The 16,958-nt window shown below is 44.7% G+C and overlaps 1 protein-coding gene across 2 annotated transcripts in view; it reads left to right on the top strand.

The window, feature by feature from the left end:
* The first annotated feature begins 338 nt into the window (after positions 1-338).
* jarid2b (jumonji and AT-rich interaction domain containing 2b) overlaps positions 339-16,958 on the top strand; it is a 102,365-nt gene continuing 85,745 nt past the window's right edge. Inside the window, exon 1 of one of the 2 annotated variants that reach the window (XM_008301042.1) lies at positions 339-988. In XM_008301042.1, the coding sequence (XP_008299264.1) occupies positions 944-988 (45 nt within the window). In that variant the 5' untranslated portion in view covers positions 339-943. The remainder of the gene's footprint in view (positions 989-16,958) is intronic. The other variant, XM_008301050.1, reaches the window with a different exon arrangement.

The raw sequence follows: 16,958 nt of genomic DNA on the forward strand, positions 1-16,958 counted from the left end.
GCACCTTCAAAACTAACATAACAAGAGTTAAAACGCACCATCCAGACCAACATCACCGTAAATCTCCTGCGCAAACCTGCTGCAAATCCGTAACAAGAACACGGATGGCATCATTTTTAAGATCCCCGGCGTGTTGGAATAACCACCGACACCTTAAAGGAGCATGCTACGGGGGTCATCCGCCGCTGTTTGCTTGTTTTGGGGCCGTCTCGGTGGGATTTTGAAGTTGCCGCTGCGTGCTTGCAGGACGTGATAGGCCGAGAGGCGGAGGCATGGGGGAAGAAAGGAGCTGCTCTCAGTCAGCAGAGCAGTGCCGCTGGAGAGCTCTACCGACGACCGCAGGCTCCAGCCAGAAGAAAAAAGAAGAAGAGAAAAGACAGCGAGAGACAGACAGACAGAGAGAGAACAAGAAGAAGACACCTAATGTTTTGTTTTTTAATTTTATTTATTCCTTTCCTCGCCGTGTCCTCGCCTCAAGCAAGATGTAACGCGTTGACATCACCTCAACCATATTCATGCATTTGAAAAGAGCCGGGAGTGAGTGCGCAGAGACGAGAAGCCGAGCTGTTCGGGCGAATGGAACTTATTGTTGTGCTTTGACTATGTTATCCCCAAGTGAGTTTGGCTTCAGTCCGTCTCTGCTCGTCGTCGACCCTTGAGTTTATTATTATTATTTTTTTTGGTGGGATTTATATCCGAATACTTTAAGAAGACGAAGGAGAGAGAGAGAGAGAGCGAGAGAGAGAGAGAGAGAGAAAAAAAAACACACACACACACACCGAGGGAGGATTCTGCAAAGCCAGCAAGCTTTTCCTTTACAGAGCCGGGGATTTAAATCGTCGTTTGGTTGGTGGAGCTCCGGGAGAGGCGAGAGTCAAAGAAAAGACATTCATGTGGCCATTCTCTCTATAGCCAAACATTTCTTTTTTGGTGGGATTGCATAATGAGCAAGGAAAGACCTAAGAGGAATATCATTCAAAAGAAATACGTAAGTACAATTTATTCTTTTGCATTTTTTTCCCTCCTCCAACAAAAACGGCAGCCGCTCTATTCAAGTTTCGCCTCGATGAAAATGCGTAAACTTTCATCGGGTGAAGGTTACCACCGGGCAGCCCTGTGCGCTATTTAGCACCGATATCCTGCTAAAAACGTCGCCGCTTTAACTTGTTCCACATTACATGTTTTGTCCATTTAAAGAGACAGCAATGTTTATTCAGCGTCTGTGTTGCAACGTTTCTCCCACATCAGACATGTTTTAAGCGATTTGAGCACCGAGCTGGAGGGCTTTTATTTCGCTCGTTTCCACTCGTTTTTTTCGGGGGCTGAGATGCTAGCACGTCCCTGCTGCTGCTGCGGTGTTTATAAAGCCATAAAGGGGGGGTTTGAAATTAAAAGCACACAGTTTCTAGGAGAAAAAAAAAGAAGAGGCTTTTGTTCGCTTTTTTTTTTGCTCTCTCTCTCTCTCTCCCCTCCCTCCTCCTCTTCGTTTCTCTCTTCGCTATTCAGAGCCGTGAAGACGAGCCTGTCGGCCATGGCTCAGCTATTTCGGCTTCCATTTCGTCCCATGCTGAGCATTTCATCTCAAACTGGGCTCGTATCTCGAGCTCACATCAGCCCCAGTTCTTCTCGGTGCTCGTGCTGCTTAGTTGTTCGTCGGTGTGTGTGTGTGAGTGTGTATGTGTGTGTGTTTTGTCTGGCTGGGACGTGTTTCGCGGACTGTTGTGGCTCTTTAATTTTCCTCCATAAAGAGTGAGAGCAGGAGGAGGGGGAAAAGGGGGTCAGCATATTCATTCAATTTTAGCAGCACTTGAGGGAAAACACACAAAACAACAACAACAACAACAGCAGCAGCGGTGCGGAGGGTTTGTTGCTCTCTGGCCATTAAAGCCACTCACTCCTGCACCACGTTTCTAGTCGCTCCGGCTCTCTGTACGTCTGCAGGTCTCCGTGTGACCTCTGTGAACGTAGCAGATATTGCAGCTGAGGGATAACTCCATTTTTTTTTTTTTTTTTTTTTTGCACAAGGGGGGGCTTAGCTCACCACATTTCACACTGAACAGCACCGCTGCTCGGGTGTTTTCTGCACGATCCAAGCTTTTCTGTTCTGTTCTGTTCTTTTTTTTTTTTTTTAAAGGAGGCTGTGTTCAGTCGCATTGCAGAGGCTCATGTATGAAGCGACCATTTTCTTTCTGCAAGTAACACTGCTGAATTTATGGGGAAGGGGGGCCTGTGAAACGGAATACTTTGAGCCCACTCTGGGCTTTAATCGTGCAGCTTCGGTCCGGTGCGTTAATAATTGTGCACATTCGCACTTTTTTTTAAAGTCCACGCATGGCCTCTGTTGCACGGGGCTTTAAAGTTTTGCTGCGCTTCTTCGTGTCCTGTGAATTCTCGTCAGGCACCTCATGGACCACATTGTTGGCTTTTTTAATTGCACGAAGCATCTCATGTCTTGCAAAGCTGAAGTCAGCAGACCTAAGCCTCCCCCCTCCTCCTCCTCCTGCTGCTGCTGCTGCTGCCCTCCTACCTCACCATGTGCAGTGTCTCCAAAAACTCTTTTGCAACAGAATGCATCAAAAACAAACCATCTCCTCGCATTAGTTTTGTGTTTGAGGGACATTTTCTTTTTTTCTTTCTTTTTTTCTTTTTGCAAACAAAACTGAGCAACAGGTTTGTGTGAGCAAGTGAACAATCAAACACAAAGGGGGCTTGTTGCCATGCGTTCACAAGATTTCCCCCTTACTCAGCTGTGGGGCTTTTATGTTTCCCTCAACAAGTGTAAAGAATTAAAGAGCAGCGAAAGCACAGGATGAGTATTCATACTAGTTTGAATTGCAATTTTCCTCAAGAACTTTTTTCCCCCCCCATTTGCCTCATAGCTGCACAAGGCCCGCTGAAAGTCTGAACAAATAGAAAAACAATTAAAGCTTGAGCTTTTAATTTGCCACTTTTAAAGTAATTTTCTTTTCACTGTGCAGAGTTTTGTTTTGAAAGACGACAAATCTGACTTCTTGTGGGCGACGTCGGTGTCAGCAGCGCATTGGCATCAACATTTATTTATTGGAAAGCAACTTCTCAAAGTAGACAGATGTTTGAAATAGCTGAGAAAGTCGCTCTGACGTGGTACATCGCAGCTCAGTGGTTTGTAACATTTATACTCGATGCACTCCGCAGCTGCAGTTAACTTCTCGTAGTGACTTTATGTATTCATCAATGACAGGGATCTTTCTCTGACCGTGACCAAGTAGTTTCAGTCACATTCATTGTAACCACTCGTACTTTTCTGCAGTGTACTGTAAAAGTGGAGTGATTATTGCAAAGATAACAAGCTTTTGATCCAATCAACTTGTTTGTCAGTCTCTCCCTGAATTGAGGAAACAGGATGTACAATAGAAATCATGACTAACCGAGAAAACAAAAAAAGTCCCTGTTTAAAATCCTGCCAGCTTACGGTGGCCGGCAGCGTCACGCTTTCTATAACTGGATGGGCTTTTTTTATTTAGTCTATTCATAACTTGGTTGTATAATTAGAACTGGAGATGGAGTATCAAGGCTGAGGGGGAAACGGTGTGGCCGTGTGCAGGATGCTTGTTTCTGTCCTGAGTGTGTGTGTGTGTGTGTGTGTGTGTGTGTGTGTACGCGCATGTGTGTCACATCTGTCATGTGTTTTCGGCAGCTGCAGTTGATGCATAATGTCTGGTTCAGACCAAAATAGGCTCACAAACGTGATTTTTTTTTTTTTTGTGATAACCTGGAGGAGGCCACATCCTCCGGCCCCCCCTTCAGGCTTTGAGACAGGACTCTTGGCCCTTAGTGTCCCCCTCCTCCTCCCCTCTCCCCCCTCTCTCTACTCCCCCTCCACCCTCCCCCTAATTAGCGTAAGACAATTATACATGCTTGGCTTAACCATTTCCCCTGAAACATGAGTGTGAGTTGTTACCCCTCCACCCCCACCTCCTGCACCCAACAAACACACGCTATCTGTGAGCGATATTAAAATCTGTCGTCGGTCATAAAATGATTTAAAAAAGGGGGATGAGTCCTTAATAAAACCAAACAAGGCAAGGCAATAATTATTTTCCACTAGGATTATAAACATTTGTGTCAACAGAGCCAAACAGACGAGCCAAATTGCCCTGTCAGTTTTTTCCACCCAAAGTTGCATTGTCACTGATTTCAGGTTGAGTGTCAGAAGAAGGTGGGCACACTTTGTTTTCGCTTCAGTTTCTGTGATGAAAACCCAATTTTTGCAGCTTTATTTTCTTTTTTTTGTCGTTGCCTTTCAAGCCGGTGGTTGAGGGGTAAAGGCTACGTAATGACTGAGGTATCAAGCGCTAATGTGTGGCAGTGTTGTTCTGTCTAACGAAACATGACACACACTGTGTGTGTGTTTGTGAATGCGTGTAAGCGAGAGTAGCAGGAGAGCACAGCAGAGTGCAGCTCAATGCAGCCAGGGCCATTTTGTGCAGAGTCGGCTCTTCCTGTAGGGCCCAGCTGGGGCTAGGCCTCTGATTCAAAGGTTGTGTGTGTGTGTGAGTGCATGTTTGTGTGCACGCATGGTGTGTGTGGGACAAGCACAGCTGCTGCAGGGGCCTTTACAAATGTAAAGAGGCTGTCAGTGTTTGTTTCATCAGGCGCACAACTGATGAGGGCCAAGTTGAAAATCCATTGCACTGTGAGTGTGTGTGTTGAGCGTGCACAAAAAAAGGAAACAAAAATAGAGAGCGGGGGCAGAATGGGGAGTGCAAAGGCACAGACTCTCCCCCTCCTCTCCTCCTTTTCCTCTCTTTATCTCCCTCTCTCCCTGTCTTTCTGTCTCGCTCTCGTTCTTGGGCTGTCCAAATGAAATGTGGGCCTCATGTAGGACCATGAAGAGAGGGTCACAGGGTTGTTTTTTCACCGTGCCTGAGCCTCAATGCGCTTCATTTAACCTTATGTTTCAATGCAAATTCTTCTTTCATAAGCTCCCTTCTCCTCACGTGTGCAACATGGCAGGGTTCACTTTGCAACCCCTCTGTCACTATGGCGACCAGGGCAAACCAAAGTGTACTGTGGCAAAAGCAAAGTTTTACTGCCTGTTTATTTTACTACGTTCACTATGGTTACGTTCCACGTGGCACATGTGAAAGGCGCGAGATAAAAAGATAAAAGTGCTTTTCATATAGTCATTCGTTTGCTTCATTTTGTCAGTTTTGCTGTGAATGTGCTACCATGCAGAGTGCAAAGTGACGAGTGTTTCAAGTTTGAAACCAGCGGGATGTTGCAGGGATAAGATTGAACAAAAGGACAATACTTTTTAACTTTGAGAGTAGTAATATTCTGTTTTATTGTTGCCTATTCACCAGTGGGGAAAAATAAAACCAAGGCTACTTTGATTATACTGCCAAACTGTATCAGCATGGCATAAAAGTAACTGCCAAGAACATAAAAGTCCTGATGAAGATTATCACCAATTTGCACACATTAGAATAACCGACTGTGTGTCAGTCACACCAAGCAGAGAAAACATAAAGCATTCAAGTGTACGCATATGTGTTGCTGACACATTTCTGATGCTCTGAAGTTTGGCAGGTACGTGAACATCACCAGACTCTAGTTCATGTGTCCCCTCCTGAGCAGTTGTGAGTTAGATCAGAGAGGAGGAAGCCTTCCCACGCTGCAGGCCCAGCCTCACATCCCCTTGGCTTCATCTTTCCCCTCACAGGGCCTGCCGGCTCGACAAGCATTGCCAGAAAAAATTTCTGGGAGTGAAGTTGGCTACCCCAGCCTTTTTTAATTCCGTCTTATTTATTTATGTATTTATTAAGTTAGTGCTGAAATGAGGAGAAGGCTGTGTGTTTTTTCTTTTTTTTTTTTTTTAAAGCTTAAATAGAGTCTGCTTTGCCAACAGAGAGTTTACTGCATCATTACAGGCGCTGCCGGCTTCAATTTGGACCGGCGAAGGATGTTCAGCGGCCAAATGCATCACAACTCGGCTCTCTTCTCTGACATAAATACAGACTCTCTGTTTACCCTTTACACTCTCTGCCTCCCTCGTCTTCTTCTCTGCATCTGCTTTCCACGGCATTATGTCACACACGCAGCACAAACTCCTGTTATGCAATATGACCTTTTCTCTTATCAGCTGTTGGCATTGAACACAATCTCCGGCTCTTGCTGGCACCGGCACACACTCGCGCTCAAACACGCACGCACAGGCAAAGGTCCGTAGGTGTGCACCTGCCGTCAGTAGGTGAGATAAACTGGTTTTCAGACCAACCTCACGAGGCATCCTGCGCCTATCAGCAGCTTTGGATATTTGCAGGAGTAATGACATAAAACTGGGTGTGACTGTCTTTGTTATATGGTATTTGTGTTTCTGTCGTGAGCAGTGTGTGTAGATAGGTGTGTGTGTAAATCCTTTTGTAGGTGTGTTTTTGCAGTAAATGCTCCAGTAGTTGGACACGAGGCATGTTTGGACACAGTGCAGTTGTGAAGAGCCAATGCAGAAAGGGGCGTGTGTGTGTGTGTGCGCGCGCGTGTGTGTGTGTGTGTTTGTGTATGTCACGTACACCACTTGCGTTCTCCTCCATGTGCGTCTTCATTCGAGTGATTTATATCCTCCTGCCCCTGTAGGTTTGGATGGAGATGGGGGAGTGAGACAGCTGGTCAGGCCCTGAGAGGCTGTGTGTGTTTGTGTGTGTGTGTACGTGAACACACATACTCACTCATGCATGTGTTTGTGTGTGTGTGTGTGTGTGTGTGTGTGTGTGTGTGAATGAGTGAGTGGTTGCCACAGCTTATCCGTTCAGGATCCCTATGAAGCTGAATCAACACTTTAGCTTTGTCTTTGGTTTGGCCTTGCAGGCTTTAAAGAGGTCCATGAAGGACATTCAGTTGTAGTCGATTGAAAAGAAAACAATTAACTTGATTTTTCTTTATTATTAACCATATCTTTCTCCAAGCGTTGTTTAAAAAAAAAAAAAGAAAAAAGAAAGAAAGAAACACACAAAATAATCTCCAGGTGCTTTTGTTTATAGATGAAAATTCAGCTCAGCCTCAGATTTTATTTAAGCTCTGTAAAGCTAAAAGAGGAGGCATTGGGTGGTTTTTCTGTGATTTTTTTATTTTTATTTTAATTTAATTTGCAGCAGAGCAGCGTCAGCTTTTAATGACCATCATGTACACCTCTCACATCCAGCCCCTTGACCGATCCCTGTTCACCTCCCCTCCTCTGTTCATCTCAACTACATCAGTTTAATAAACACTCCTCACATTTTCATCCTGTGGTCAATCCCATCTGATCCCCTATTGTGACTCTGTCGTCTTTAAACATCCAGTGAATTAAGCCTCGAGGGATGAAGCAACAGAGCAGGGGCTCAGTCGGTATCGATCCTCCATTATTCCCTCTCTCTCCACCTAGAACATCACAGTTTTGCCGTCAAACGCGCGGCAGGCGGCGTGAGGTCGAATGCAGCGTCACAAAACGTCTTGACTGTGGCGTTGAGATTAGGAAACCGTCAAGCTTTCTGTAATGATATATGCTGACATATCATATTTTCCGTGAAGATAGCTGGTTATAGCGTATCATCAGATTTCAGTCCGGGAATCCTATTCGGTTTCAGCAGTCAGTGTACATTCATAACTGCTCTTGTTATGCGTTACAGTCTCATAAGCTTTCTACCGAGTGCGGTAATCTATGAATCATTCTTTTTATGATAGAGCAGTTTGTCTCTTTCTGCCAACAAGCCACCGGCCTCTCTATTCAGGTCCTCTTTGGCACAGAGCTGCCTTGGCCAATGAATCGCTCTCTCATTTAATCTCTCATGAGAGTATTTTCCAGTGCTAACTTTTTTTTTTTTTTAATCTTTTGCAATCATTATCCCATTTTTAAATTTTTTTATTTTTTTACTGTAGCCATTTGTGGCTCTCCAACATGCGTGGCTAGTTATGGAACAGTGACCTTCCCTCTGTTAAAGAGCTCTTGAATGCAACCCTTTTCACCGAGCGTTTGGCCCCTCATGAGGGAGGCCTTAATTCAGGATGGCAGACTCCACCCCCACCCTCCACCCCCTAACCAGGGGAGTAATGAGCCAGTGGAGCAAAGTGGCTGGGTGACCACTGTTGCTGCCTAATCTCTACTTTTCAGCCCTCGCAGAATGATTTAAAAAAAAAAAAAAAAAAGTAGATGTGGCATGGGGTAAAGCGGTTTTATACAAAGCTCATTGATTCAAACGGGTGTAAATCTTCTGATTTCTGACTGATTTAGGGTCACCGAAAAAGGTGTTAACTACGTCTGGCCCTCATTCGCAACTATTACACCTTCCAAACTGTATTCAGAGGGTTGGACAAGAGCACGTTTTCCTGCTGAAACATGGTTGGGGGAAGGGTCTCCGTCGCTGCTGCTGAGTTGTCGGATGTGCCGGTTCCCTCGTCGGCTCATGTGTGAGAAAACAGGAGGGATCAGCGGGTGGTGGAGTGTGTTTAGGGACTGTAAGAGGAAGAAGATTAAATGGTTTACTTAATTTCCAGGTGAATATATACATGTTCTCTTTTCATCCACCCCACACCTCTGTTCTCCAAACAAGAAACGCATCACCCCCCCTCCTCCTCCTCCTCCTCCAACTCCATCTTGTCTTGTAATAGACTCTCTTCCACCCGGTCTCTCTCACCTCCTCCCTCTTAACTCATTTGCTGTATTACTCAGCACAGCCACGAAGAGAGGAAAGAGGTGTTGGGAGCTTTCTGTGGGACACCACTGGAGAGAAAAGACTTAAGATGAGAGGCTATTTTCACCTTAGCTAGCTGTGAAATTGTCCCGTAGTTGCAGAGGAAGAGGAGGAGGAGGAGCTGATGCATGGTTAATTTTTTTTATTTTTTTTTTTACAAAGAATGTGTTCTGCAAGTGATAATCATCTGTTTAAAAGATCAGACTTCTTAGCGACATGATTACATTGCTGGTAGTTATGCAGCTCTTCTTTTCGGTTCCCCCCGTTCAGTCGACATCTTGCATTCTTCCATCTGCTTTGTTTTGATTTGGCCTGCCAAAGGAAACTTTGGAATCCTCTCCAGTTTGATATGATACATCTGTGTGAATTAGCCCCTCCAGCACCACCCTGCCAGACATGCACTCATAACATACTAACATGCATGCACACGTATAGTCTGGCGTTGTCACTTTGCACTCTGCACCTTCCTCTTACGCCTTCTTTACATTTAAAGAATTTTTGGTGTTTAACGTTTTTGCTGTAACCAAACATTTTTTTATTGATTGTAATTTGTTTGACTTCGCTGTGATATTCTGCTTAAAGGTTTCTTCATTTTAATCTTGTTATGTGAAGCATTTGGAGGGTGTCCTTGGGGGTTGTTCTCATTTTACTCCTATAAATGGAAAGTGTTCTGAAAAAGGTATGAATTGATAAGCCGGTAAAGGAATATGGATTTTTCCTTCCCTTTTTTTGCCTATTGATTTTTTTTTTTTTTTTTTAAGCAATAGGTGCTTTTCAAGTTTCTCCACAGAGAGAAGCAGAGTGTGAGTCAAAGGTATTGTTCCCCCCTGTTTTAACCTCGGCTCAATAGATGAGGGCTTTTACAATTCTTCTGGCTGTGTGATTTCCTCCAGGCCTCACAGCAGGGAGCTATAGTGCATGGTACACTGAGGGAAGGGCGCCAGAGTCTGGGCTGAATGTCTGGCCGGCCTCCCCTGGCCCTGGATCAAACATCGCAAGGCCCGGGGGCAGAGGGCCAGCTCTGGAATTCACAACCTGTGATCGTCAAGGAGAAGAAATCCTAGAAGATAGAAATAATCAAATTAGGCACCATCTCAAGTGGAATATTTATAGTGACGGCGGTAAATGCGAGGCCTTTCTGCTCGGCTCTGTTGTAATGACCGACTGTACGAAACGCAGCTCCTGGGAAAAAAAAAAAAGCATGCGCGCACCTCAAAGGCTGATGCAGACGTTTGCTGTTTATAGATTTAATTGTTAGAGAATGTGGATAGGAAATGAGCTAACCACTGGTTGATTCCCAGCCTGACTGTCGCAGACGCACGCTCACTTTCACACATTGAAATGAGTAATGTGGAAACAAACTCTGGATAAACATAATTTGAGAGCCAACTAGCAGGAAGTTACCATGGTGACGAAAGTATACCCCCCCAGCCGCTTTACTCTCTTCTATGTCTTTGTGTGTGTGTGTGTGTGTGTGTGTGTGTGTGTGTGGGATATGCGTGCGTGAATAGGGGGACTTATACCTCCCACCCCGAGGTTTCTATAGAAACTGACATGCTGACAAGGTTTCTGAGCGAGTCAAGCATGTCTTCCTTTTTTGTTTTAGAGCCAGCACATGAGGGTGTGGGACTAGATTAAAGAGTTAGCTTAGATTGTTGTTGGAGCATCTGGTTCCTGGCCGCTGTTCTGGGGAAGTTACTAGATCTGTCTTGCAATCATGTGAGTCAAAGAATTCAAGTGTGGAACCGTGAAACTGAGAAACTGTATTCGAGAGGGGAGATTTTATCTGCCGAAGTTGGTATGTGTTGTGTGTGCGCGTTTCTTTTTCCCCTTATAAAATAGTTTTAGGAGAATTTTACAAAGACTGTGAAGCTGATAGCTCTTTTGTTGAGCCCTTTCAGATAATAGCACTTTTTTGATAACGCTGTTCCTCGATCAGTGTTACCCGGACGCTGTGATATATTCCGTAAACTGTGACATTCATAAGAAACCGGTAAACTTTCACAATTCACGATAGTGGCTCATTTCCTGACAGTAAACCATTTATGTTGCCATTATTGAGAATCATTTTCAGTTTGAACGTATAACCCCCCCTCGTTCAGACACAGAAATCAAGAGTGGAATTTCATATTACTCATACCGCTCGTCCACATATGACAGTTGTTTTTAATTCTAGTTTTAATTCCTGGCTCGCTTGCTAAGAAGTGATACATACATTTATTATACGTTATGCTGATTTGCAGCAGCGGAATCGGCCAGATGTAACGACGCGTATGACTAGAACCAAGCAGTAGGAATGCAAAACTTACGCCAGAGCAGTGTATGGAACAGGAACATTTTAGCTGTGACTTGAATCTTTTTTGTGGGTTTTGAGTCACGACAGCTTGTGCATGTTAGTCGTCACCTAAAGACTTGAAACTAAATGAAAGTAAACCATAAAAAAACAACACATTGTGAATGCTGCTGTTTATCTCCTGAGATTGTATCATAATTTGTTCCACCGTAAGCTTGTCTTTTCTCTGAATTTCTATTTTAGTGCTTTGAATAGAACTAAATATTCTCTTTAACGCCATTGTTTGGGGGAAATTTAAGCTTAAAATATCATAAAGCAAAACTGTCCACATACCTACGCGCAGTTAGGATTGTGTGATTAAACTCCAGTGTGTTGTTTTTGGTCGGTTGTGAGCACATGAATCCACCTCCTAAAGCCACAAGGTAGAAGACTATAGCAAGCATGTATATTTTTGCAGATTGTCTCTATACCTCAGATATAGTATTACACACAGGCTGGATTTAATCATGAATGAAAAGGTTCAGGAAGAGGTGCAACCAGTAACATTAACCCTCCATGTGAGCTGCATGTCTGACTACGGTTTGACTGAAGTTTACCAGATTCTTCTGACATCGCGTGCATGAACGTGGGAAACCCGATATCTCGCTGTCAATTTTGTTTGTAATACTGACTAACATTGATGAATTAATTTGAAACACTGAGTCAGACAGATAACATCCAGTAACCAAGGTATCTAGATGACTAGCAGCTAGCAAACTCAGATCAAACCAGCGATAAGTGCGCTATCAAAATATCAATGATGCAAGCGTTTGGTCGGGCATTGGGAGCTTGTGCCGGCATACGGTTGACATTTTGAGCTACGTCTTTCTTCTTCTTCTGCGCTCTGCCCTAAATTAATTTATTTCACTTCCCATTCAGGCTCCCCTCGGGGTCAGCTAGCAGTGATACAGTCTGCTACGAGCATGCGGGCGCCTTGATCTTCTGTAGGTTGCCGGCTCCGCTGACGCCATGTAATCGCCCCTCATGCATCACCTTCAGTCTCGGTTCCCACTGTACCAACGCCATTATTCACCTCTTTCTGACACTGTTTTGCTTTCCACTGTAGCTCTCCTGTTCCTTTACTTTTACACACATCTTTTCTTTCCTCTTTTCACACCATCTCTTACCTTCCCTCTCCTCGTCCCCTATATTCTTGTCAGTCTTGCCTCCCCTCTTTTTTTTCTCTGGGCCCCTCAGACCTCGAGGAATTTGCCTTTGTGTACGATAGTGTGGCAATGGGGGGGGTGAGGTACGAGGGTTTTGTCCCAAACTGCGAGGTGAAAATCATTTCTTAATTGCCTCTTGTCTTTTTTTTATTGTGCCAGTGGTTGTGGCAGGGAATGAGCCTGCAATACAAGTCCCACAGCAGAGGAACTCTCTTGCCTAAGCCCTGGCTTTGTTTCATAACGTTCTCTGGCTGCAGTGTAATCTGCCGTCATACAGCAACACACACACACACACGCACACACACACACACGCACGCACGCACACACACACACACACACACGGAGGCTTTAAAAGGGCTTAAGATGTTGGACACAGCAGTATACAAAGAAAATAGGCTTTGGATGTAGCACTATGAGGTCTAGGTGAGTTGTAAATGAGCAGTGGTGTTGCACTGTTAACCGAGCGTGCTTCACTGTAAATGTTAGATCCTAGTTTGGCAGTTGATGCTTTTAACCTCACACGTTTTTTGTATATCATACGCCATACGGGGGAAGTACTGACGTAGAAGTTTACACATTCGCTCGTATCTTACCAAATATCTGCAGACCTGTTTTGCATTATGACAGTTACCTCATCGCTTGCAGTGTAATCTGGTTTAAAATCTAATTGTGGTCTGTGAAACTTCTCACATGGCAATACAAAGCCAGACTATGGTGTGTATATGTTTCTTTTCTATGGTGCCTTGGAAATTGAGCCACGTTTTATTTACTGCTTTAGGTGATGGGTCTTCTTCTGTCTGAGCGCTCTGAGCCTCTGCTGTGCAACAGTCTGCACAGGTTAATAACTGACTCACATTATTTAAAATGGAGGAAAGTTGTGAAGTCAGTTAAGAAGACGCACGCTGACCCTATCTGATTGACCGTGACAATGGGTTGAAGCCGCGTCACTGAGACAGTCTGAAAGGGGGCATTTGTGTGACCGTGGTCAGACCCTGCTCCAGCTTTTCCTGTTAACTGTCAGTGGAGGGCTGTGGTGGCTTCCATTAACCATCACCCTAACTGGTAATCTTATCTCCCTGACAATCTGCATTAGCCTCAACCTGCTGCCAGTTAACCCTTTCCAGACCACGGCACAGTGCTGTTTTTCCCCCTCTTTATCCCAAGGGGCGCATCGTTGAGAGTTAGTGTTGTCGTTTGGGGTTTTTTAAACTTTGGTGTGTTGAAAAGACCCAAGCAGTTTGACTGACGGGTCATATTCTGCACAGGATCAGTCTGTCATAGCTGTTTGGACACAGAAGGAGCTTATCTTTCTCTTGCCTTCTCCCTCTGTCAGCTCATGAAGGGAACACATGGGTTCCGGGCCAGGCTACTTGCTGGTTGCTTCACTGTACAGCACAATTAGAGACAAACAGCCAAACGCGCTCGCAGCCCCTGATGATCTCCATAAAATCTGCCTCCCACTCTCCCTCCCTCTGTCTGTCTCGCTCCTACTCCCCTTTAATTTTGCTCGGCCGCAATATCCTACCTAGACCCTGATTGTTGTTTTCTGAGAGCTGGAGCGGTGTTGTTGTAACATAATCATTTAGTCTCCCTCCCGTGGTTCTGGCAAGCTGCACGCTGAAATCCATCCACTGCTCATTTTTATGGGGAGCGAATTTGTTGTAGCTACTGTGACTGCTGCTGGCTCGCCTTTGCACTGTATTTACCAGCATAGATGGATATCTCCCCCCCGCAAAACATTTGAGAGATGACACATGTTATATACACATTTAATATACCCCAGAGGTCACGCTGGTGAATTTGATTAGCGTGGCTGAAATATGATGGTTGTGATATCGAGTGACTTGGCCTATATTGAATTTTTAATCTCAGTGTCAACTTCGGCTTACATGACGTACCCTTCATCCTGACCGCTGCTGCTGGAGCTGGAACAGGAGAGTTGTTTGGTACCTCGTAGCGTTGAAAGAATATAGCGACTCAAGAGCCTGTTTTTAAGGTTAACGCTGAACCGCCATTGTAGTATCATTACTGGAAAATAGAGGTTGCTGAGGTGATCACAGGAGCGTTTTCTCTTCAGGTCAGACTCATTGACCCTGAATGACTGTCTACAGGTTTCAGCAGAGCCATTTAACCTCGTGACATATTGTCTCGAATGGAGCGAGTGGCCGAGGCGGTGTCGAGGGAAATGAAGCTGCTTTTGTGCTCAGCATCCCCTGTCGGGTTTTACACAAACCCCTCTCAGCTTTTCCTCAATTTAATCTCTTCTCGTATTCCTACGACGGTATTGTACAACTGTGCGCGCTCAACACATGTCATGAGAATTTAAGCAAGACACTCAACATACTGCCAAGCCTCCTTCCACACAAACCATCCAAATAAACACTCGCACAGCTCCAACTCTTTTATTCACTTGTCTTGTTATTGGATCTGTAAATCCCACTGAATACTCCCTTTACGTGTGTCACAGACAGGGGCACCTATAGGGGGGAAACCCTGATTGATTCATGGGGCCCAGAGCGGCACAGGGGCCCTGTAACATGACAGGGATTAGATATTTATTGTTTCAGGTCTGGAGTGAGCTGTTGACACGAGGCCCCGAATTTCTAGCTGTGCATGCGGTTGCAAGATCATAATCTATTTTTTCTTCCCTCCAACCTCCGCGGCTGTAAAGTGATTTTGGATGTTTGGCTGTATTTTTATTCGCAGCCACATTTAGCTTCATTCCATCTTCCCACATCCGTGCTAAGAAATGTGTGGATGTATCGACACTGCAGAGATTTTCAACCGAGTGCAGTTTATGAATCTCTCATCTTTTTAGTGAAAAGCTCACCATAAAAATAATCTCTTTTCTGATGCACTGCAAAAAAAATGATCTCGTGTGCGTCTGTGTGTGGGGGGGGGAATTGAATAAGTCCAACCCGTGTAAGTGCGTCTAGCGCCTGACAGCGAGTTTGCATATGATTTCCATAAACGAGGGTGTTGATGTATGAGTGACTTGTCAGACGGATTGATTTACGAAGGCGGCTGTCACTCACTGACAGAGTTTATTGTGATCGTGCCCAACCTGACCCATCATAAGATGACTAACTGGCTAATTGAATTACTGACTGACTGATAACCAAAGCAAGGTTATTGAGTTATTTCTCTTCCCATTCATCTCGCTGTAGCTTAGTTTGATTTTTCAGGAGTCGACTTTTTATTTTTAGCGTCTCATGAGAGGAGGAAAGAAGTTGTTCTCAAGACTTCACCGTCCTTATGGGAGAAATGTTGTGCTTGGCAAGGAAGGCTGCAAAAGCTTTTTCCTTCCATTTTTCTTTGTCCTTTTCCTGTTCCTTCTCCCTCTCCTTTACTGTCTCTCTCGCTGCTAGGTGTTGTCAATGCAGCTATTGTCAAAGAGCAGGGTGCTCATGAGACCCCGTGACAATGGGCACATGCCTCCCCCTCTGTGGGCTTCCTGTATGTGTGTGTCTGTCTGTGGGTGTGAAATGGTTGAAGGTGTGGGAAGCACCTCTCTTTCCTCTCTCATATTCACCTGTTTTAGATGCAGGTGTTACGGCACCAAACAGGTAAAATCTACCGGTTATGAATCCATGACCGTAGCAAACCACAAAAAGCTCTGCTGCTCGGTAACGTCCTGAGATTTTATATATATATCAGGTTTCATCTGGAAACTACCTGAATCTACCTGTGCAACTAGCTTCTAATTAACAGGGGTCCACCCAAATGTATTTTAATTTTAGCACAAGGGACACTGATGGTAGGCTGCATTTCTGAAGTAGTCTTTTAAAACTATTCTCAAACTTGTCCACTCAGGATATGCTAAACCAAATTGTAGTGCAACTCCTTTACTGTTTGTTTCCATGACTAGAAATGTGAATAGAAGGACTTTTTGTTTTGGAGTTTTCCTGTGATTTAGTGAGTTTTCATAGCCTGTAATCCAAGAGTTTTACTTTCTAGACTGTTTGGCTGCTGACTGATGATCAGACAATGTGTTGAAAACCACTTACAACACGAGAACTGAAGTTGAAGTTTCTAGTGTGAGCAGTGACCTGCAAACAAACAGCAAGTGACCCCCAGACAAGGTTGTTAATGCCTGAAGTGCTTTTTGCGCCAATATCATTCTGAAGAAAAGAGGCAGTGGCAGTTTTGTAGCCGTCTCTATCAGTTTTGGACAGACATTTAGTATTTCTAAAGAAAATCTCTCAAAGTACGGCAGCAGAGAAAGCCCGTCAAGGTTGTTTTTGGTCAAAATCATTCTGAAAGGAGATCCTGTCTGCTGCCCACAGCTGCAAGCAAAAGGATCCCTCACTGTCACAGAACAGAAATATAAATGTGATCTTACAAAATGCCAAAAATGATCGCAGCCCTGCTGGGGAGCTTAAAGTTTAAAAGGGCGCCTGTGTGATAACACACATGCACTCTCAAGACATCTTTTTGCTTCTCTTTTTTGCCCTCATTGTATTCTTCTCACGTACACAAACAGACAAGATGGCTGCTTGAGGCTGTGGCTGGCTGTTACCACCACCAGTCTGCACAAGAGGCACCTCACCACAAGAAAAGAGGGGGACTGTGAGGTTAGGAGTCCCGCTTGATCCTAAACATTCACATCATGCGAAACAACAGCCTTAAACGCCGGCTTTCCTGCCAAGTTTATGTTGAGTGCGAGTGTGCTTGGCGCCTCTGAGTGACAGTAAAGAAGTAGGTCAGCGGAGAGACCCCGTTCAACCCGAGCCGAGCTGCTTGCGCGTGTGC

Source organism: Stegastes partitus, unplaced genomic scaffold (genome assembly GCF_000690725.1).
Source record: "Stegastes partitus isolate 25-593 unplaced genomic scaffold, Stegastes_partitus-1.0.2 Scaffold34, whole genome shotgun sequence".
In the NCBI taxonomy this organism is placed as follows: Eukaryota; Metazoa; Chordata; class Actinopteri; family Pomacentridae; genus Stegastes; species Stegastes partitus.